Here is a 24,211-nt window from a genome sequence, read left to right as displayed (position 1 = left end):
TCTTTATTTTATAATAAATCCCCATATATACATGAATCTACAAATCTATCATTAGAACACAATAGAGAATTCAAAAATAGATTCAAATATATAAAGGATGGATTATTCAATAAAAATGTGTGCAAAGGGTTAGCCATTTAGATATGACAAAGCTAGACCTGTACTATGTTTCTTATATTCAACTAAATCCAGATAGATCCAACATTTTAAAAGTAATTATGAAACCAAATTAACCCAATAGAAAGGAGGATACAAGAATGTAGTTGTAAAAGGTAAGTTTAAAACCACTAAAAATGATGCTTAGAAAATGTCAATTTAGGAAAACTTATGAACAACGTGAAACAAAAACATAAGACAAAAATAGTTTGGAAGATGAGATGGGGGCAGATCAGAATTAACATCTTCAAGGTCCTTGTATTGTTGGTTAGACAGAAAATAAAGATATAAAATAACATAGATATTATAGGTGCACATTTTCAATATTAAAGGGCTACCTCTATAATAAAAAAATAGTGTGCATAAATTCCTAGCCAGTAGAAGGAAGTATGAGGGGAAAAAAGCAAACTGAATCACTCTAATAAAATGTAGGAAAGGAGAAAAGGAAAGACATGGTTAAGAGGAAATATAAAATAAAATGGCAGAAGTTAAGCTCAAATATGTGAGTAATCACAATAGTATAAACGGATCAAATTCATGACTAAAAGACACAGAATACCAGATTGAGTGAAAAAAAAAAGAGAGACCAGCTATATATTTACAAGATATACTACTAAGCAAAGCAACATATAGAAAAGCTTAAATCATTTTGAAGGTCTGGATAAAAGATACATCAGGAAAAATGCTAAACTGAACTAGTTTCAACATATTAATATGAGAGAAGATAAAATTAAGGCCCAAACCAGTATAAAATGACATCATAATAAGATTAATCCACAAAACAGAGTTAAACATATGTGAGGAAACAACAGGATATCCTTAAAATATATGCAGTAAACTGTCAGGACTATAAGGAAAAAGGAACAAAGCCATCATCTTATCGAAAAACTGTCAGCTCAGCAAGGCAAAATCTGGGACAAGTGTCAGATATGGCACAATTAACAATATGCATATATATTCAATGAGAACACACGCTCTTTTAAAACACACATTGAACATCAATGAAAATTCACTATGTAGAGAACAGAAAATTTTCCAAAATTCCAAATAATTGATAACATCCTCTGACCAAAATTCAATTAAATTAGAAACAAAGAATTTTTTTAAAAAAGAGTGTTAACAGATAACTCACTGCTTAAAAAGAAACTCAGAAGAGTTACAAAATAGAAATACAAATAAAATTATTCTGTAACAAAACTTCCTAAATGCAGCTAAATACTTCATTAAAAAATAAAAAAGACTGACCATAAATGAGCTAAGTAGTGAACTCAAGAAGCTAGAGAAACATAAAAAACTAAAGGAGAAAACAAAGAGTAGAAACTAATGAGACCACACACAAAAGAAATCAATAAAGAGGACAACAAAAACAAAAACCCTTGTTCTTTGAAGTTAATACACCAGCCCCTAGTAAGAGGAGTAAGAAAAAGAGAAGGCACAAATAAACAGCTTTAAAATGAGAGAGGGGGTCATGCAAATTTATGCAGTAAATTTTGAAACTCCTAAGAGAACACTGGGAACAATTTTGTACCAATAAATTTGAAAACCTAGATGGGCGGGACAATTTTCTAAAATATATACATTACCAAAACTGACTCAAGCAAAAGGCTTAAACAAAAGGAGACTCTAACCAGTATATAAATTGAATCATAGCTTGAGAAACTCCTCCGTGTACCACCCCATCGTTATCCCCCACCGCTCCTCTCGAAATAAAGATTAGGCATGAACTACCCTAGAGGCAGTTTTCACCCAGCATTCCATAATCCATATTCCAGCCAGAACCAAAGGCTAATTCCTATCCTACATACAGCATTCCTGAGGTGGCAGGACAGACGAGGAAGGTGCCACTGGTGCCTGTGATCAACCTGCCTACAGGTGGATGGTCAGGGCTGGTGTGAGGAACGACTTCAGGTTGACCTTAAGAGTCCTGGAACCAGGGGCACCTGGGTGGCTCAGTGATCGAGCGTCTGCCTTTGGCCCAGGGTGTGATCCTGGGTCCTGAGATGGAGTCGTGCATCAGGCCCCCCCCAGGAAGCCTGTTTCTCCCTCTGCCTGTGTCTCTGTCTCTCTCTCTCTATCTCTCATGAATAAATAAATAAATTTTTTAAAAAAAAAGAGAGACCTGGAACCATTAGAATGTAAATGCCAAATTTTAAGAAATCATTTAATGAGGTCTGTTAAGTCTGATATCACTTATCATTTATATCATTTATAAGGTCAGTACAAGAAAACAAAATGATAAAACAACCTCTCACCTATAAACAAAGGTGCCAAGTCACATGACTACCTTTGCAAGGTAGATGCTATTATCCCCATTTCATGGATGAGGAAGGTGAAGGTAGGTGGCTTGCTGGCTAGGGCCGCCTGGCTCTTGCAGTGCTGGATTTAGTCTCAGTTTATTCTGCTCTCTTTCCTCGTCCCTCCAGGGCGGGGCTAGAGGGCAAAGGTGTCCCCCCTCTGCCCTGCCAGGATGAGGGGACTTCTGGTCGGGGGAGAAGGCCTCTCAGCTGGGAACTCACCAGGATGGGCTCCACCAGCGTCCCCTCCGGCATGACCGAGCGGTTCATCTTGGCAATGCGCTGCAGTGTGGCCAGGGCAGCCTGAGTGTTCCCAGTGGAGACGTTGAAGCGAGCAGACTCAGGGATAAACTGGGCACAGAAGGAAAGAGCATGAGGGTTCAAGGGCTGTGACCCCAGGGATTCCACTACTACTGTGATATGTGTCACACGGCCCAGTCTCCCAAGATGAGGAGCAGCAAGCAGAAAGCCCCAACACAGCAGGCATCCCCTGCGTTCCAAGTTGATCTGGAACAAACAGGGTCATGTGCTCCTTTTGATAGTCCCATCTTGAGGCTAGGGGGCCGATACTGAGGTTTTGGTAGGTCGGCCCGACCTTGTGGTCAACACAAGGAAAGTTCTACATCCACGTGGTAAAGAGCTGCCCCAGGGCCCCTCTACTGCTCTGTCACCCCAGCCTCTCCCCAGGGATGCTGCCATCTCCCCCAGATGACAGCCCACAGCAGGACTACAGCGCCCATGAGGAAGAATCACTCCTGACAATCCAGACCCTCAACCCACTGATTGTTGAACACCATACCCAGAAAACACTATGGGCTGGGCACCTGGATGGCTCACTCGGTTAAGTGACTGACTTCAGCTCAGGTCGAAATCTTGGGGTCCTGGAATTGAGCCCCATGTTGGGCTCCCCACCCAGTGGGGTCTGCTTGTCCCTCACTCTCTGACCCTCCCCCCAACCCATGCCCTTACACTCTCAAACACATATACATACTACAGGGCTCCATGGAGGCTGGGACCGAGAATGACCTTGACCCATTCCCTGACCTTCATGCCTCACAACCAATCAAGGTGGGCTGGTTCTTCCTCAGAAAAAGCACCTCCCCTAGCAGCACGCTACTCCCCATCCCATGGCCAGCAGGCAGGGCAGATCCTCCTCATTTCCCACTGGGATTATTCTGACTACTTTCCTGGCATTTTCTTTTCTTTTTTCTTAAGCTTTTATTTATTTGCTAGAGAGGGAGAGCATGAGTGGGAGCAGAGGGAGAGGGAGAAGCAGTCTCCCTACTGAGCAGGGATCCCAGGATCATGACTGAGCCGAAGACCTTACAGACTGAGCCCCCCAGGCACCCCTCCTGATGTTTTCTGTAATGTCCTCCCACCAGGCTCCACGCAGTTGGGAACCAGGTTCCCAGCACACAACCCCTTCCGCACCACCAGCACCCCTTGCCTCAAAGGCCCTCATAATCCAGACACAGGCCTGTCCTCGCAGCCCCCATTCCAGCTTACCTGCTCTCCCGCAAACACATCTTGCATTTCACACCTTCCGGACTGGACTGACACATCAGCCCTGCCGAAATGCCCTTGCCCCACTCTCTGGCCCTCCAGGTGCAGGCTGTCCTATCCCTCAAGGCCAAATTCAACAGCACTGCCCCACTGGATAGATCACTCTCTCCCCTGAGCACCCACAGAACGAAAGCTGTTACAGCACTTGCTGCGTCTTGCTGGTACGATCACCTTTTGCCTTCATATCTGTCTCTCGCTGACTGGCTGGTGCTCCTTGGTGGCAAGAACTCTATCTTATGCCTAGTTTTAGCCTCGAAACCTAATGCTGAGCCTGGTGTATACCCAGTGTGAGTGTGATAAGTCCAAAGACAAGATCAAGATTCAAAATAATAATTTTTAAAAAGGTAATAACAGGGGCGCCTGGGTGGCTCAGTGGGTTAAGCGTCTGCCTTCGGCTCAGGTCATGATCTCGGTGTCCTGGCACCTAGGGCTCTCAGCTCAGTGGGAAGTCTGCTTCTCCCTCCCCCTCTCCCCTCTACTCATGCTCTCTCTCTCCCTTTCTTTCTCAAATAAATAAATAAAAATCTTTTTAAAAATTAAAAAAAAATAAAGGTAATAACATAGCTTGCAGAGCTAACACACATTGAATACTGTTCATGTTCCAGGCTCATAGAGACTCTTACACATTATCCTGTTTCATCCTCCCACGAGCCCTAGGAGATACATCCTATTCATTAGCCTCAAAGGGCAGGATGACTTGCCCAGGATGGTGGAGCCAGAGCAGTCTGGTTTCAGAGCCAGTAGACCCCAATGCCTCCCTAGAGACAAACCCAGGTGAAATGGGACACGGAAAGGTGAAATTTAAATGTTGGCAACCAGAGTTCTACATTTAGATTTTTAAAAAATATCAACTGTTGAATCACAATTTTCAGGCATCTGGACTTGGAAACAACTCACACAGAGCGGAGCTTGGGCTGTAGTTGATCGTGAGCCCAGCAGCACCCTACTGTGGGAGGCAGTGGGCTAGGAAGCACATGGTTTTAAACTGCACCCACCAAGGCAGATGGGCTGCTCACGGGAGGCCCCAGGCCCACTCAGCCACTGGCCCCAGGCACCTGTAGCTCTATGTAGGATGTCAAGCCACAGTTCACTACAGAGAAGACATTGACCAAAAAATGGCTCAGCCAGACAAAAACAGATGGGGTTCTGGGATCCGGTGTCAAGAGAGAGTTGAAGGTGATGGTACTGTCAAATGCAAAGAAGAGCTTTGATTGGGCCAGATTCTTAAATACTTGGAGGGCTATCATGCAGAAGGTAGACCTCTGGTTTTTCAGAGAGAAGTACTAAGACCACAGGTAAATTCATAAGGAGGCAGAGTCCTCTCAACATAAGAAAGAACTTCCCAAGAACCAGGGTTGTCTGGAGGTGGAACATACTGAGGTAGTCTCTCAACTCTAACGTCTACAAGTGCCTGAAGCTGGGACTGTTCTGGCAGCGATAGAATGTGTGGTTTTGGTTGTAGTATGAACCAAATGCCTTCCAAGGACCCTTCTGAATCTGTGAAGTTCTTTGATTCCAAAATGTTAGGTCACACACACACACATACACACACACCCCACATCCCAGGTCCCCTGAGCTGTTAGCCCTGTCTTTGAACAATGAGCATAATTCTACTAGAACCCAAGGAAGATGATGATTCTGCAGATTGGAGGGAGAGCAGAGGGGCAAACCAGCTGCTCTGTAGTGGCCTGAGAATGTGTACCAGGCATCCAACTACAAGCACTAAAGGTCAGAGAGGGGTCAGCCCAAATAGAGCACAGCTGAGAGACAAGACTTCCAGCAAGAAATGATCAGAAGGCAGGCTAACTGAGGGGAGGGATGAAGCGGGTTGAGACAGTCTTGAGGAAAGGAAAGAGGCAGATGTAAGGCTGCTATTTGCGGGGCAAAAGGACCACTGGGCCAGTGGGAGGGGCGGACAAGAGGGAGCCCTGTGAGCATCCTTACCTTGAAGGCCAAGATGAGGATGATGCCGGGAATGGAGGCGATGCGGATGAGCCATCGCCACCCAATGGTGGGGATGACCACAGAGGCCAGGCCGATTATAAGCAGGGAGCCAGCCAACCAGAAAACCTGGGGAGAGAACGGGAGGGTAAAACTCCTCCTATGGGCGCGGGCACCTGGGGATGGCTCAGTTGGTGGAGCACATAACTCTTGATCTTAGGGATTAAGTTCAAGCCCCATGTTGGGTATAGAAATAACTTGAAAATAAAATCTTTAAAATTCCTCCGATCAAGTATGCTCAACCCTGCCTCTCGGGGAGCATTTCAGTATAAGATGGAAGAGAGTCTTTAAAGAGCCCAAGTCTGAGTTCTACACCTAGCACCACCTCCAGGACCTGGATGAACAGAGAACATCACTTCACTTCTCCAAGGCTCCGTTGCTTGTCTATAAATAGAAGGCTCAGCTAGACAGGGGTAGCCTTTTCTTTCCTGGACCTCCTGAAAGTCAGGGCTTTTAGATAATGACAGCATCAGAGATGGTTCAAGACTGACACAGCTTCTGATGCAAAACCTGCCTCAGTGGCCAGTGGGGCCCGGGGGGGGGGCAGGCAGGCACCCCAGTCTCCTCACTTGGATCAATGGCTCAGCTGGACAAGGCACTTACAGCATGTCCCCACCGGCGTGGGCCAACTATAGTCTTGCAGATACTAGTAACCCTGGAGGAGAGACGGGATGCCCTAAAAAGGGGTGGTCGCTGTGTGCCCCTGCTGAAGACTCAGTGGGAAGCCAAAGTCTATCCCAGATGCATTCCTGGGCTTCTCTCATTCCACTGAAACCAGCCATTGGGATGTTTCCTGGAAGGGGCTACCGTGTTCTAAATGCTACTGTTGGGTGACCAAAGTACAAAAGTCCTGGCGGAGGAAAACCTTGAAATGGGACCTCTGGCTTCAAGCCTTTCTAGTGCTCTTTAGTTAATACCAAGAAACAGACAGTGTGCTAATCAAACAATCAACGAGCCAGGAGCAAAACTGTGCATCATGTCCTCTAGGATGAGAAGGCAGGTGGAGTTCCTATGTTATCTCACCTGAGACAAGGGGAGCATGTAGCCTCGGTATTTTGTAGGCAAAAATTCAGTCTTTATGATTAGCCTAAACAGGAAAGGAGGAGGAACAGAATAATGTTGTTTTTATAAAAGCAATTAATTTTTTAAAATCACAACTTTTCTTGTTACAGAGATAAAGAACGAAAAACCACAGGCTTCATCACGGTGAAAAATATATATATACTGCCCTCAGCTCCCAGTTTCACTAATACTTGGTCTTTGAGTCCAGTTTCTGACACCAAACACCTAGGATCCTTGGAATTCTCTGGTCCAAAGGAGCATCGTTTTTTCTAATGAGGTGGCTCTTGGTGAGCACCTGGATGGGGCCCAGTCTTAAAAGGCCAAGCCACGATTAGACTCTTGGAACATCCAGGCCTTTCCCCCACCCCCTGGAGAGAGGAAAGGAATTGGAAAATGCATTGATAATCCCTCATGCCTACAGGATGAAGCCTCCATAAAAATCCCTGACATACAAAGTTCGGAGGGCTTCCAGGCTGGTGAACACATCTATGTGCTGGTGGAAGGAGGGAGGTGTACCACAAACTCCCAGGGACCCTTCTAGACCTTGCCCTGTGTGTATCTCTTCATCCGGCTGTTCATCTGTTTCCTTTAAAATGTCCTTTGTAATAAATCTGCCATAGTAGTAAACTCTTTTCCTGGGTCCTGCGAGCTGCTCTAGCAATTTACTGGACCCGCAGAAGGATTTGTGGCAACTTCCAATTTGTAGCGACTGAGACAGACGTTGTGGATAACCTGGGAACTTGTACTTGGTGTCTGAGGTGGGTGATAGCCTCATGGGACTGAGTCCCAAACCTGTGGGGTCTGAGCAAACTCCAGCTAGGGTCGGAATGAACTAAGAACACCCAGCTGGCATTGGAGAATTGGCCAATGCATAAAGAACCCAGATATTTAGGGTCAGAAGTGAAGATTTGTTGGGGCACCTGGGTGACTCAGTTGGTTAAGCATCTGGCTCTTAATTTCGGCTCAGGTCATGATCTCAGAGTTATGAGATTGAGCCCCGCATCGGGATCCACGTGGAGCCTGCTTAAGATTCTCGTTCTACACCCCCTCCCATCACCTCCTGCTCCCATGCACTTTCTCTCTCTCTTTTTAAAAAACATTTTATTTATTTATTCATGAGAGACAGACAGAGAGAGAGAGAGAGAGAAATAGTTGGCCATGAGGAATGAGGAGTCAGAGCCTAGGTTTCTAATTAATTTTGGGACAAGACAAATAAATAGAATCACACTCCCTTCGATTTTCTAACTGCTCTTCCCTGTTGCGATTATTAACCAGGGTTTGGGTTTTCTTAACATATTTATTGGGCTGGTTCCCGAGGGATGTTGTAAATTTCAAGCTAACTTCTGCTCCAAGTGGGGCTTAATTTATGCCTCAGGGAGGAACAATCTTTCTGCGACACATTAGGGTAATAATCGGATGCTTTGATATCTCCTAATACAGTCTAAGGATAACTTGCTCCAAGGCAACCAGGAGAGAGTAGCCTGAAGGACTCTGCGAACTTCAGGGAGGCTCTCGGGTTGCTGAATGTTTAACAGAACCACCCCCTACCCCCACCCCTACCCCCACCCCACCCCCCTACCCCCATCCTCACTCCCACCCCCTACTCCCACCCCACCCCCACCCCCATCACCCCACCCCCACCCCCCACTCCACCCTCACCCCCCTACCCCCACTCCACCCCCATCCCCATCCTCCCACCCCCAGCACCCCCCACCCCACCCCACCCCCAGGCAGGAGAGTCGCTGCACACTCACCCCAGGACAGAGAGGGGCCAGCAGCCACCCTCTCTTTCCAGGGTCTCCCCCTGATTTGCAAATGCACTTAGACACCATCTTCAGTCATGGGGCAATGGTACTTTAAAATGATTGCTTCTGATCAAACTAAACTCTCCCAACAAGTTCTCAAGAAATGAATAGATTGCGGCACCTACCTCATATGGCCCTTTGGCGTACCATTTAGTCAAACAAAATCAAGATTGGCCTTAGGGACAGAGACGCTGGCACATGATCAATCAGTGTCCTCTGCTAGCCTCACCGTCAAACATCATTTTGATGAGCAAATAGCCCCCCATGGAATAAGCAGCCAGCACTTCAAGAAAAAATTTTAAAAATAAAAAAGCTAAAAAATAATTAGCACAAGTGAAGGCTTATACATTTACAACTTACTGATGCCGTTGGCCCATAAACGACAGTGTATCTGGGGGTGTACACATCTCTCTCTCTCTCGCTCTCTCAAGCATCCTCTAGGTAGAGTCCTTACCCTTGTGCATGGCCAGACACACCACAGCCCACCATTGTCCTCAGGAAGACAAACCAGATGTAGGAGGGAGAGAAAGAGGTCAGCAAGGAGAAGTAGGCTCCCCACAGGAATGAGATGAGCAAAATCTGAAGCAACAAAAAGAGACCTGTTAATGGGATCTGCCTCAACGGAAGAAACTAATGAGAGAAATTAATGAGAGAAAATTTAACTTCTTTTTTTTTCTTTAAGATTTTAATTTATTCATGAGAGACAGAGAGAGAGAGGCAAAGACACAGGCAGAGGGAGAAGCAGGCTTCCTGTAGGGAGCTGGATGTGGGACTCGATCCCAGGACCCCAGGATCACACCCTGAGCCAAAGGCAGACACTCAACTGCTGAGCCACCCAGGTGCCCTGAGAAAATTTAACTTCTGAGGGTGATTTTTATTTTCCATCCAGATATTTGCTTCTCCGAGGTGCTAATTTTACAGAGAGCTCACCAATCTCTCACACTTGTCAAATAACATGATGCATGTCACTGTATTGCCTGAAAGCCCAGACATTCCAAATTCAAACCATTCTTCAAAACTGCCCAATTGCATCCACCCTATCAGGTGACAGGAGCCGAAACTTGTAAATCAGGATGCCAAAACCTGCCCTCGTTAGGAGCACAGTGAAACATTGTGTTGGAATGGGGACGAGGAGAAAATTTAAGTATTTGCTTTTTCTCTAATTATAAGAATAACACAAATTTACAGTAGAGAAAAATGGAAGAAAAAGAGAAAAACAAAAATGTTTAAATCTTGCTTGACTTCCCAACCCAAAGAAAATACTTGTTAATGTGGTTTTATCCTACTTTCCCTGCTTGAAAGGGAAAACATATTTTTTTATAAATTTATTTTTTATTGGTGTTCAATTTGCCAACATATAGAATAATACCCAGTGCTCACCCCATCAAGTGCCCCCCTCAGTGCCCGTCACCCAGTCACCCCCACCCCCCGCCCACCTCCCCTTCCACCACCCCTAGTTCGTTTCCCAGAGTTAGGAGTCTCTCATAGGAAAACATATTTTTAATGTCTGCAAAATATTCCAATGGAAAGATGTAGGATAATCCACATAATATAATGTGGATTCCTCTATGGTTGAAAACAGATTTTCTCACTGTCCCAGTTAGCTGTGACTATGTACATAAATCTCTGTGGTTCTCAGATGACTGAAACAGGCTAGATTTCTAGACTAGGAGATTGGGTAATTCACACTGCCCAACTGATGGTCAGAAAACTATACTAATGGTATGTGAAGGTGTCTGTACACTTGCAGCTTTCTTTATGGATTTAATACCAAAAAAATCATATCTTCTAATATTTTTCCTTTGGATAACTCCCATGATTGAATATCTTTCAAGATTTGTTGACCATTTCTATTTTTTTGTAAAATGTCTTCTTGTGCTTTTTACATTTTTTTGAGATACTTGTGTTTTCAGATCAACTTATGAATGCCTATGATATTTACTCTGTGTACCTCAAAACGTACAGCCAGTTCTCTATTTTCCTTTGGGGCTTCTCCCCCCTCGTGCTTATGACCAGAGATGCCTTCCCTACCAGATACTAGACAAGGAAGCAAAAGACAGACCTAGGCTTCTTTTCAGAGGACATAGGTTCCTCTCTTACTGCTTAATCTTAGTAGGTTATGACCTTGAGCTGGTGGCTTAGTTTCAAAGCTATGCCCAACCTAACTAACATGAAGCTGCTTATGTTTCTATGTGTCAATCTCTGTATTCTAATACCTTCTAACTGTGCGCATCCATCAGTTCCATTCCTGGATGGCGGGGACCAGGTGTAAGGACAGGTGTTTAAGAAAAAGATGAGAAAGCAAAGAGAGCAGTCTGGAATTCGGACACGCGGTGTCAGAGAGGGACATTTCCGCACATTCTCTCTTGGTTATTGATGGAGAAAGAGAAGCAATGGTGACATCATCACAAAAGAAAACACAAAAGAATATTCCAAATCATTCTTTAAGGCCAACCTACCTTCCAGCGTCCGTATCTGTCAGCCAGGAGGCCAAAGAGGATGCTGAATACCATGTAGCCAAAAAACACCATCTGGAAGTGGAGAAAAAAAAAAAGATCAACCTGTAGGCAGGCTTTCTATAATCTGCTAATTTACTGCATCTCCCATTCATTCATCATAATGAAAAGTCGACTGGAAATGTGCAAGGGTAGGGGTTGAAAAATGGGTTTTCACAAAGCTCCTCTGTCTCTGGTTAACATGTTCAGGGCTTCAGAGGCTGAGGCTTCCCACTGGCTCACCCCACACCTGAAGACCCTGCCCCCGGTAGAAACCGGGGTCGGAGGAATAAGGACTTGCTTTCCCTCCGATCCAAGATAATGGTACTGGCCTCATTCTACTCATTTAATTGGGCATTTCCATTTTTAGAATTAAAAGAAAAAAAAAAAAAACTCTATTCATTCATGACCTGCCTTATTCCCCGCACAAGTAGAGACTTCCAGAAGCAATTCTCCTTTATGTTTTTACAGGTAAACATAAGCTTTAAATAAACACCAAAACCAATCATTCATACAGAAACCCGCTTCAGAACTAATATAAACCTGTTTCTTTTCCATACTTGTTCTCACGATGGCTTGTGATAAAATCCAAGAACCTGGATATGATACCAGCATTTTAACTCAGTCTAAGCTGTGATCTGATGTCTATGCCTTTAGGCTACTTATTTTTCTTCTTTCAAGTGGTTTGGAGCTTCACTTGCTTTTTCCTTTCTAGTAAGATCTCTGAATGAGTGACTCTAGGGTAATCAAAGGAAGGGTGTTAGCTTGCATTTCTAAGACTTTTTCAAGAAGAGAACTGTTTCTGCTGCCTGCTTGCTTTCTCTTTTTTTCCCTTCCTTATTCTTCATAAGGAAGACTCAAACACATTTCTTCCATAGGGAACTATTAAAAAAAAAAATCATGGGATCCCTGGGTGGCGCAGCGGTTTGGCGCCTGCCTTTGGCCCAGGGCGCGATCCTGGAGACCCGGGATCGAATCCCACATCGGGCTCCCGGTGCATGGAGCCTGCTTCTCCCTCTGCCTGTGTCTCTGCCTCTCTCTCTCTCTCTATGTGACTATCATAAATAAATAAAATTAAAAAAAAAATCATATCTATTCTCAAACAACAAAGCCATGCTTTTCCTCTGTGCACTGTGCTTTCCAGGATAGAAGGGGGCGGTGGGGGCGGGGGGAGCGATGGGGGGGTGGAGAAGCCAGTGCTTTCTAAATGCCAGTCTTGGGATAGCTGCTGCCCTATCATGAAATCTGATCAGTCCTCAGAAAAACAGTAAAAATAAGGTCAATGTGATACATATTGAATAAATCTAAATTCATTAAATATTAAGGGCTCTTTTTATTCTGGAATCATTTTCTTTCTGATTGTTGATATAAATGTACTCTTTTCTTTTTTTGAAAGATGATAGTAGTCGGTTGCAAGATTTCTTACCTCTTTCTCGTCTTCTAATGGCCTTAATTATCATATGTATATATATATTTTTTTAATTTTTTATTTATGATAGTCACAGAGAGAGAGAGAGAGAGAGAGGCAGAGACACAGGCAGAGGGAGAAGCAGGCTCCATGCACCGGGAGCCTGACGTGGGATTCGATCCTGGGTCTCCAGGATCGCGCCCTGGGCCAAAGGCAGGCACCAAACCGCTGCGCCACCCAGGGATCCCTATATATATATTTTTTAATGCCAATCCTATGTCAGCCAGCCGCTCAATTTGGAAAAATCATATCAGTTGGTGAGTCTCAAAATTTGGGTGTCCCTGAAATTAAGCAGTTTCTCTTATGGAATTATCAAACTCCCTCCAAGAAGGAAGAAGTAAACTAATTTTTTTTCTCTTTGAGTAGACTTAAATAAAAGGAAGCAATCACAGACTACAGGGCAGAGAGTAAAGTGGCTCTTTGGATTTAAAATACTTTCATTTATTGAGATGCTATGTTGGGTTAATAGACTTAATTGTACCTGGATTAAGTTTAAATTAAATGATTAATAGAGGTGAAGCAAAGAGTCAAATAAGATCAAATTTAAAGGTTACTCTGTTCTTCTCCCATCAGTGGCAGATTTTTTTCTTTCTTATTCTCTTTCCATTCAGTGCAAAGACATGACTTTTCTTTCTTTCTTTTTTTTTTTTTTAGACATGACTTTTCTAAGGCTGAGTTGTTTATTACTAAGCCTGTCCTGCAGCACAAACCTTGACTCGATGGCTATGTGAACCCCAAAGCTTGCCAATGCTAATCCTGTTTGGGAAATTGCACTGAGGCAAGAAGAAATAATCAATCAATCTCTCTCTCTCTCTCTTTCTCTCCCCCCTCTCTCCACTTCCTTTGGAGGGTCTGTTTTTTCTGCAGGTACTTATTTTTAGCACAAAAATTACTCTTCTATTTCTGTTTTATGCAGCACATGAAGTTTTGTTTCTTTAGCCCCAGCTCTTAGTCACAAAACATGAGGGATTATAATTCATCTGCAGTTCCCAAGGTTACACCATCAACAACTAACCGCCCAGGCCAGGTTATCCGGAAGGTGGCAGGTGGCGCTGGGGTTGGGAATGGGGAATCTGGGAGATGGTCAGAAAAAGACCTCTTGGCTGACCAGTCTGGGCCCCTCCTGTTAGCAAGGGTGTGTGTGGTCAGTGAACCCAAGGCACAGCTGCCAAAGCTGGATGGGACTCAACCAGGATGACAGACACTAAAGGACAGCAGCCAAGCCAGGGACTCAGAGCAAGAAACGGACACTTCTGGAGTGACTTGAATTCCCCAGAGCAAAGTCTCCTGAGCAGGGACCTGCCTAACAAGGAAGTCATGTCACAGCTCACAATAGGGAACCTCCTTATTTACCACCACGAACAACGTAAATGCAACCACAGAAAGGTCAGCTGCAAATATAGAAAGTGTACCATGTAATATAGTTTTGTGGGAGTGACAGATGCAAACACCACATCTGGATGTTGCCACGTGCTCAGGAATGAAGCCAGCTGGGGTGTGGCACAGTTATAATTATACGGGACCTTGTGACAGTCACTCGCAAGGTACAGGATTGACAGGGAATGCTTTCCAAACTGCAACTACATTTTATAGGGAGAAGAAATGAAAAATGGCTGAGTCACTTAATTATAAGCCCAGGTAACATCATCAGCTATTTTTATTCATACCCTTTCCCTCTTCTAAAAGTGTCAAAAAAAAAAAAAAAAAAGAACAAATATAACAAAATTAATAAGGGAATTTTAAAGAGAGAAATGGATGTAAAAAAGTAATCGGATTTGTAACATTCGGGATCCCTGGGTGGCGCAGCGGTTTGGCGCCTGCCTTTGGCCCAGGGCGCGATCCTGGAGACCCGGGATCGAATCCCACATCGGGCTCCCGGTGCATGGAGCCTGCTTCTCCTTCTGCCTATGTCTCTGCCTCTCTCTCTCTCTCTGTGTGTGACTATCATAAATAAATAAAAAATTAAAAAAAAAAAAAAAAAAAAAGGATTTGTAACATTCGCTGCTGGGATTGAGTACAAAATCAGACTTTACATTTCCTGGCCCCCACAACACAGGGAGAAACACAATTGGGTGGGTAATATACGTTCTCTGAGAGGAGAAATCAGATCAGGTCATTTCCTTATGTGAGGAGGCTCCTGGTTCCCAACACAGATGAGAATTCCCAATTTGTTTGGTTAAGGCAGTGAGTGAGAGGTGGGGACACCCCTTCCCCTCTGCCCATAACCCCCAGAAAGCTAGGGGGCTGGAGAAAACTTCTGGCATTCTCCACAGCCACTTTCAGAACATGACTCTCACTCTCTTAGAAAGCCTTACTCTCTTCCAAGCCTCCGCCAACTGACTCTGCATCCTCTACCCATCTCTGCCTTCCTGTCGCCTGCCACTCCCCTCTCGGTGAGGATGTTGGCACCTGGCTCATCGTATTTCTCTCTATTAAGTCCTGTCTTCATGAAAACCACTCCAATACCCAAGTAAATCAATTCTCCACTCTTCACCTTATGTTTCTTTTGCCTCCTTGGCCGATGTGACCTCTGAGATACTTCCAGAACACAGTTCCTCCCCGCCACATACTCTGCCACTTGACCACTGCTAACCTATCTACGTTCCAACCTTATCTCCTCAGGGTTCTTGGAAAGCTGACCATGCCCCTCCTTAAAACCCCTTAATGGCTCCCTATCATCCACAGTGTAGTCTCCAACATTTTTAGGCATGAAGAGCCTCTTTTAAGATTTAAAAAAAAGATTTACCAGAGCTCTGCATGATAGGAAGTATACTTTAATAGCCATTTAATGAGAAACATGTAATGACTATGAAGTCAATGATGTGTTTAGGTGAAACTGGTCTTTGTTATATAAAAGACTAATTTGAAAAACTGTCATATAGATCTCTACCAACTATACTTTGCTTGGACAGCTTGCACCTGTCAACCAGAGTTGGGGTGCAGGGGCTTACAGTGGTCTCCAGAATGGAGTCTATGCACAGACTCCAAGATGTTTCTGATCCCCACCTGTCTCTGCAAGCTTGTCTCCCATTGCTCCCTGTTCCCGACTTTCTATGCAAGCAACATGGAACTGCTTGTACTCCCTCCAACACACATGTGTGCACAGCCTGCTGGCAATTCATTAGTTTAGTACTTAATAAAAAATGATCATGTGTAATATGCTTAATTCCACTCTGCAGCAAAACTTAATGCACAATTCATAAGGCTATTCATAACGATCTTTGAGAAAAGTTGAATGCATAACACAAGCCTGTGAGCATGATTTGGTGATTGTGTAAGTCACTATGGTCCAACTAATTTTAGTCTAACTCAAATCATAATTAATCCATGACTTAAGAGCTACTCTCTGATTTGCATTGATCTCTTCTAACCTCTTGCTAGGAGCTAGAAAATAAGCAGCTCAAAATTGTGATCCCTATAGGAAAAGAGAAAAAAGAGAGAAAGACCCCAAGTGGTAGTTTGGGCCTGCAAACTTATGAGCTTTGGAAGCCAACACAGCCAGCACTGAGGTAGCCTTTGTCTCTTAGCCCTATGGCATGAGGGAAGGGAGCAGAAGCCCTGGATTCTCAGTTGGTTCATTCAAAGCACCAGAAGCAGGCACTCACCGTGGTCACTAATGCCACCTGCCAATTCTCCAACTGCCATTCACAGCGGATGACAGGAGACACGACTGCTATTAACATGATCTCCATGGCCTCAACAACCTTAAGAAAGGAGAGAAAACACCACATTTCAGTGCTGGCTTCTCATCAATTCTTCCCACGTGTGCCTATTCCTCATCCTTCCCATCCTAACTTCCTCCTTCCCCTCCTTAGGGAGCATGTATAGTGTATCCACTTGATACTGCTAGTGTCAAGATAAAGAAGTATAGTAGATCTGTGGCTTTCATGGATGTAATATTTATGTTTCAAACAATTTGAGAGGGTTCCCACAGATTTATGACATATATTTATTTGTGATGTTGCTGATCCATGCTTTTGAACAGCAACACTATGAGGGTGTTGTGTGGGGGGGAATAGGGGGTGGGTCACTTGGGTATTGCATGACCTAGCTAACCACCAGCATCCACATCAACCTAGCTCTGTTGCTTCATACTCAGCATTGTGAAGGTCTCAGGGCATAGCCCTGGCAAATGGATTTGTAAAATAGTCTCTGATCTCAAGAAGCTGAGTTGGAAGGTGTATTTCACAAAAACTAAAAGAAAGTAAAGCAGCAAGTACACAACAAGTTCATCACAGAGAAAGAATGTCTGTTTGACAAATCTATCGTAAGCTGTGCTACTAAATATTTCTTTCAATAGGAAATTTGAATACCATCCTCATCTATATCTTGTAATTTATAAGGTGAGTTTATCTCCTAGGGAAAGGAAGAAGTAAATGCTAGTAAAGAATTGATATTTGTGTGGATTATATGTATTATGGTGCTATTTGCGTACATATAACTTGAAGGTCTGGGATGAAAAAAATATAGTGGTGTTAGCACTATATGGGAATTAGAAAGGTACCATAAAGGCTTCTTTCTTCTTGGAAAGTACTTTAGTTATGTTTAGAGTTCAGATAGCTGGTATGTTTTAGTCCCAAAAGTATAATGAATAAGAGATGGCATGACAACCTCAGAAGGATGTTTGATTTATTAAACTTATCTCTCTCAGTAATATAGAGAGTCGGGTCAATATTAATCAGGACTCTACTCCTCTAAGTGGTGTTAGGAGAAAATAAACCAATAAGGGATACGACTCTGCCCCACCCTGATAGAATAGCCTTAGGCGAGAGGGATACAGAGAGCAGCACCATATAAGATCTTAGTAGACCTAAGAGAACACCAGGATTCAGAATGCTTGGTCACAAACTGAGGCTGCCCTGCTGCTGTGATGTTATTACATACACCCTGGTCACACTAGGCCCTGAAATCCAACTATTGTTCTGACTGCTTCTGACCAAGAACCTTAACAGACCACGGCCAGGAGGAACCATTCCCATCACTATCAACACACCTATTCTGATGAGAAGATCCATCCAAAGTAGCCCACACTAAAACTAGGAGAGAGATTTGGTTACCACATCCAATTAAACAGTTGTGTGTGTGTGTGTGTGTGTGTGTGTGTGTGTGTGTGTTTACACGCTCATGACACGGAGGAGGAGGCCTGGTAAACAGCCCTTCCTACTGATGGGTTGGGAAGAATGGAATGAAGCAGCTTATAAAACACTTAAAGAACACCAGAAGCTATTTTGCAACCACATCAAGTGTAAATATGCAATAGACATACAATCTCCATGGATGTGGATTGGGATATAGACATCAGGGGTTACCTATATAGAGGTGATACCTATCCTTTGGGAAGGGGGTACAATAACCCCATCTTTCTAGTACAGATAATAACTAATAAAGATGTACTCCCTTTGTATAGACGGTTTGGTTTATTTAGGAAGGTAAAAAAAAATTATATGTATTCTTTTCACTTGCCGGGGGGCTATTGGTGAAGAAAAGACAGGGTACACAACATATCTGAAGGCAAAAGATGCAGAAAGTTTAACAGTGTTTAAACCAAGGAGACCATGTAATGAAACCACATTGGGAACCAAATATGTTAAACAGAAGTAGAGATGTTCTGGTTGAAGTAGAAAAGAGTTATGATAAAATCCTCCCCAATCACACCCACTTGTCCCTTGAAATATGGAATCTGACCATTTTGGAGTCTGGGTGAGATATTACTTTATAAATGAAGAAATATTCTAAATTGTATTGTTGGTTATTATAAAAGTAGGGCCAGGGCATGTCTTGCCTTTCTCTCCTTTACCGGACTGCCTCCTGAGAACACAAGGCTTTGAAGTCCTGCAGCAGAACTTGCTGAGTGCTACCTCCAGCTCACATCACTCTTTTTCTCATACCATTTTGCTGAGGGTGAGGGTCAGGGCTCTCTATTATTTACTCTCCTCTTGGCTATCTTTAACTTCTCCTTTAAACCATTGTCATGTCAGATTTTCCATTCTGTCTCCTTATCGCTATCATATTCCTAACATATTCTCACCGCACCTATAACAAAAGGAGGAAGCAATAGTAGTTTCTTAGGACATCCCCACTACTGGTCAAAGCCATGGAGCTGAGCTGTCACTCTTCTTTTCTCAAAATAGCTGATGGCAAATAGCACACCTTTATCAGAGCCTCCTAAAGGTTCTGGAAATATGTAATGATGACAGGTATCCCCTTGTGATTCTTTTTTTTTAATGTTATTTATTTATTTATTCATGAGAGAGAGAGAGAGAGAGAGAGACATAGGCAGAGAAAGAAGCAGGCTCCATGCAGGAGCCCAGTGTGGGACTCGATCCCGGGACTCCAGGGCCACACCCTGGGCCAAGGCATGTGCTAAACCGTTGAGCCATCCAGGGATCCTCTCCCCTTGTGATTCTTATGCACAAAAATTTGAGGACCATATGTCTAATTTTGCTTAGAGTGATACTAGTTAAATATTTATTTGCTCATAACCAAACATGCCAAAGTAGATGAAAATTATTTTTTAATTAGACATCTCATGGAGTTCCTGCTCTCTTTCACTCTCCTCCCTGAATGGACATCCCAGAGTTAGAGGTCAGTGGAAGATTCTTTGTGTCCAATAATGAATTAGCTTTGAAGAGCCAAATGAAAAAATAAATAAATAAATAAATAAATAAATAATAAATAATAAATAAATAAATAAAAAAGAAGAGCCAAATGATCTCCAAGGAGCACTCACCCCAGTGCTGCCCATGATCAGAAACAGGGCAATGTGGAAACGTCCAAATCCAATGGTCTCCACAGCATCTTCCACAGTGAATGTCTTTGACTCTAACAAGGAAGGGCAGAATGAAAGGAATGATCTCTGTGGGAAGCTGATGATTGCCCACTAATAATGAGGAAGAAGATGTTGGGAAACCAATTATAAAAACTAGTAACTACAAGGGGGAATTAAGCAGCACCTTGGGGGGTCTGAGACTTCCATGATCATCTTACCTTTTGGTGGTGGCTCTCGGGTCTCTAGGCTCAGCTTCCGGAGGCTAATGATGGTGACCGACTCTGTCTGCTTGGTTGCCATCTTCTAAATGGTCCCAGTTCCCCACACAGCTTGGCTTCCCTGATCAAAGTGGGAGAGGGAAGAAGAAAAATATATAATAGGGTGCACATTTTCCTTTGATCTTCACAGAAAATCTATGAGGTGGGTATTCTAATTCAGCCTCATCTTACATATAAGGAATCTGAGACATGGAGAAGTCAAATGGCCAATTGAGATGATTGGGCCCCAGTGGCTAGTAATTGACCCTGAGTCAGGGCCCAGGTGAGCTATGGACAATTTGGCCAATAGCATCCTCTACCTGGGAGTGAAGATGGCCTTTGCTACAGAGAAAAAATCATAGTAACCTGTACTTTACATTCCCGTAGCTCTTGTGGTTTATTGTGTGCTTTCTATGTAACATTTCATTTCATTCTGACAGAAACCCAGGAGCACTTCTTTTTATTGGCTCCATCCCCCTTCATGTATTTAGCCCAAGGAAGGATTCTTAACTCTAGAAATCAAAAGAAAAATAAAAACAAAGTTGAGTATCAACTTAGTCAAGTTTTTTCCAAAAGACTTGAAGACATGGAGAGCAGCTCCGGTGGTTTAGCACCACCTTCAGCGCAGGGTGTGATCCTGGAGACCTGGGATCGAGTCCCGTGTTGGGCTTCCAGCATGGAGCCTGCTTCTCCCTCTGCCTGTCTCTCTCTCTCTCTCTCAATCTTAAATACATACATACATACATACATACATACGTACATAAATAACTTAAAAAAATATTTGAAGGCATGGTCATTTAACTTCACATTCCTCACAGGATAAATCATAACCTGTTCTGTGATGAGATTGTTAGTATTAATATTAGTATCCTCATTTTGATACTAGTACATATTGTAGGTTAAAGCAAGTAGTAATTATATTAATATGATTAGGAACCAAGATTTTTGGTTTAAAGGAAAAAAGATACAAAAATCAAAGAAGTTATATAAAAATCTTATAATTGTAACTTTGAATTGGAAATATTCATATGAATTCACTATGTATTACATACATATATCCTAATATTATCCACTGGAAGAGCCTGGAAAAAATGACTAATGAGCACTGCTAGAGCCCAGATTGTTTTCTTTCCTATTTCCCATTAAAAGAAACCCTGGCGCCTTAGATAAATGGCTAATTCTGGATCTGGGACAGGAAATGTGTAAATTGAGCCTGGAACATCTTGTCATACCAGATAGCATGGAAGATATCAAACACTCCTGGGGTTGTGACAAAAGATTACAAGATTCAACTTGAAAAGGCTCCCATCAGCCAAAGATGGGACAATTTAAACATCAAGAAGAATAATGACTGCAAAGAATCGAAACACATCAAAGATATCAGAATCCATCGTTCATAGCAACGCTGAAATGAAAATCTCACTGATCACCTTTGGAGAATACTAAGAAACCAACTCATTACTCTGAAAACTAGTAAATGTCTTTCTTGTACAAATTCTTTGAACTTCAGGATAACCAAACAGTGAAAGAAAACTTTTTTTGAATTTCAGCTAAAACCTGCAGGAAAAAAAAGGATGGATGGAATTAAATTATTATGATTTTACAACTCAGTGAAATAATGGATCTAGGTAACGATTACCAATGGCTGCTGAACTAATAGGTGAAAAGCTGATGAAGAGATGGGTAAGAGATGGATAAGACTGGTTACCCTGTAGCCACTGTCAGATCTTAATGTCACTGAAAGAAAGACAATCAGATATCATGTGGTCCCAATGAGCCACAATAAGAGTGAAGTATACAGCATTACTTATGATGTATTCTCTTAAGAAGAGGTTAAACCAGAATCTGATCAAGCCTCTATCTCTGCCAATTCATACAGGAGATGAAAAAGAAACTCATTATACTACACCATGTAGCTGCAATCAGAAAAAATATCCAGAATGAGGGAGTTGGATAAGATAAATGACCCACCTTCTTCAATGAATAAATGGCATGATGAAAGGACAAAAGGGAAACTTACAAAGGAAAAGAACAAATCAAATAAATGATTTGTTCTTATTTGGATCCTCATTCAAATAGACCAACTGTAAAACAACATCTAAGAGAATGAGATGAAAAAGAGATGAGAGTAAGATTAGGGAAGTGAGTGCAGAAGTTTGATGATATTAAGGAATCTTTGACGCCATCATTAGGTATGATGATGATATTATGGCTACAGCAGAAAAAAAGAATTCTTATATAGTAGAGATACACACTAAAAGAGAGATGAAATGAAGGGGATCCCTGGGTTGCTCAGCGGTTTAGTGCCTGCCTTTGGCCCAGGGCGCGATCCTGGAGTCCCAGGATTGAGTCCCAGGATCAAGTCCCGCATCGGGCTTCTGGCATGGAGCCTGCTTCTCCCTCTTCCTGTGTCTCTGCCTCTCTATCATAAATAAATAAATCTTTAAAAAAATAAATAAAATAGAGATGAAATGATATGATGTCTGAGATTCATTTTAAAATAATTTAATGGGAGGGCACCTGGGTGGTTCAGTTGGTTGAGCATCAGACTCTTGATTTTGGCTGAGGTAATGATCTCAGGGTCTTCGGATTGAGCCCTTCATTAGGCTCCACTCTAAATGGGGAGTCTGCTCGAGATTCTCTCTCTCCCTCTCCCCCCAAATCCCTCTCTTTCAATAAATAAACAAATCTTTAAAATAATTCAGCATGAAATATGATTCAAATCTTATAGATTCAAATCTTTGAAATAATGGTAGCATGGGATATGGTGCATAAGTAGATGGTCATAAAGAAGAGTAAAGAATGGCTATATGTTGAAAATTATTGAGGATGATGGGTGCATTTGGGATTCATTTTACTATCAGCTTTTGAAAAGGTGTAATATTTTTCAAAATAAATAGTTCAAAAAGTGAAGTTCTGAGATTTTAAAATTACATTTCCAATGTCAGGCCACTAGCAAATGACAGAATCAGAACTCAAAGGTACTTTTTTTTTTTTCAACCAGAATATAGAAATAGCCACAAACCAGTCTATAGCAGCATGTCAAGGTCATCAATGTTTGCTAAGGGTCAGCTCTGTATCTTGTATTGTGTGGGCTCCTGTGAAGACTTTGAAGGAAAGTCTGACATGCTCTCTGCCCTAAGGAGTTTTTATTTGAGTTGGGGACACGAAAGATACACATCAAAACAACTATACTGTAATGTTGATATTATTTGTTTTCTTAAAACACTGTCACAAATACATAAATATTCCCAGATGAGGGATAGATCAATAATGCTCAGAAGTTCATGAAATCCTCTTTCCCATGGGAAAACATGAAAGTACAAAAAGCTATTATTTTCCCAGAATGGAAAAAGTAAAAAATAATTGGCCTCTTAGCCCATCTGTGAGCCTGAAAATCATAACAGACTGTTCTAGAACTACTGCTCCCTTTCCAGACATTGTCCAAACACCTTTGGAGGGTGTTAACTGGTAACCTTTTTTAATGAAGTTATCAGAAAAAAAAATATCCCTTTCTTTTGATTATAAAAAAAGACTTCTAGACACATTGGCTATAACAGGGGCACCTGAGTGGCTCAGTAAGTTAAGCATCTAACTTGATTTCGGCTGAGGTCATGATCTCAGGGTAGGTGAGATCGAGTCTTATGTTGGACTGCATGCTCAGCGGGGAGCTTGCTGGAGATTCTCTCTCTCTCCCTCTGCCCCTCCCCCTGCACTCTCTCTCACTCTCTCTAAAATAAATAAATAAATATTTTTTTAAAAAATTGGCTATAACCATCATATTTCTAGATATGAAGATGAACTAGTAACAGATTTAACTTAATCAAAATTTGAAAATGAGGCTATTCAGTGAGAATTAGATAGTGGTGATGACTGTACAACCTTGTACTAAAATTCACCAAATTATATACTTTAAAAAGGTAAATTCTATTGCACACAAATTACATCAATTTTTTTCCCCCTAAAAAATAGTCATACAAATCATGGCAGCAGACTTACCAACTGAAAGTGATTCTGGCCATTTATAGTCTTAGAGAATAAAACTGTTTGGTTAGGTGGGAAAATAATTTTTAAAATCCAAGTTCATTTTAAGTTCAGTTACAAATAAAATGCTTAACAATAAGCTCAATCTTCAATCAACATTTAATCTCTCCTACAGTCAAGTTTTATGACTTCTCCTAGCAATCAAAACATTTTTTACAATTTTAATGACCACAAAGGCTTACTTTTAGAATAATAAAACAACCTCCAGCAACCTCCTTCTCCTTTTTATAGTAAGCAGCAAGAAAAGAAACCCAAGAAATCTGCCATTTACGATTGAGCAGAGCAAGTTTTAATTCG

At 42.4% G+C, this 24,211-nt stretch overlaps 1 protein-coding gene across 2 annotated transcripts in view; it reads right to left on the bottom strand.

Annotated features, from left to right (window-relative positions):
• The window catches only part of SVOPL (SVOP like), a 77,301-nt gene that overhangs the window by 43,723 nt on the left and 9,367 nt on the right, over nucleotides 1-24,211 (bottom strand). The window contains exons 2-9 of one of the 2 annotated variants that reach the window (XM_038559438.1): nucleotides 19,832-19,952; nucleotides 19,575-19,666; nucleotides 16,450-16,548; nucleotides 11,341-11,412; nucleotides 9,336-9,460; nucleotides 7,038-7,101; nucleotides 5,958-6,083; nucleotides 2,673-2,801 (exon numbers count right to left, since the gene is read on the bottom strand). In XM_038559438.1, the coding sequence (XP_038415366.1) occupies nucleotides 2,673-2,801; nucleotides 5,958-6,083; nucleotides 7,038-7,101; nucleotides 9,336-9,460; nucleotides 11,341-11,412; nucleotides 16,450-16,548; nucleotides 19,575-19,666; nucleotides 19,832-19,913 (789 nt within the window). In that variant the 5' untranslated portion in view covers nucleotides 19,914-19,952. Of the gene's footprint in view, nucleotides 1-2,672; nucleotides 2,802-5,957; nucleotides 6,084-7,037; nucleotides 7,102-9,335; nucleotides 9,461-11,340; nucleotides 11,413-16,449; nucleotides 16,549-19,574; nucleotides 19,667-19,831; nucleotides 19,953-24,211 lie in introns of those variants that run through there. The other variant, XM_038559437.1, reaches the window with a different exon arrangement.

The sequence above is a fragment of the Canis lupus genome, chromosome 16 (assembly GCF_011100685.1).
Source record: "Canis lupus familiaris isolate Mischka breed German Shepherd chromosome 16, alternate assembly UU_Cfam_GSD_1.0, whole genome shotgun sequence".
In the NCBI taxonomy this organism is placed as follows: domain Eukaryota; kingdom Metazoa; phylum Chordata; class Mammalia; order Carnivora; family Canidae; genus Canis; species Canis lupus.
The sequence above is the reverse complement of the archived record's forward strand: the minus strand, read 5'-3'. Positions and strand labels throughout refer to the sequence as shown.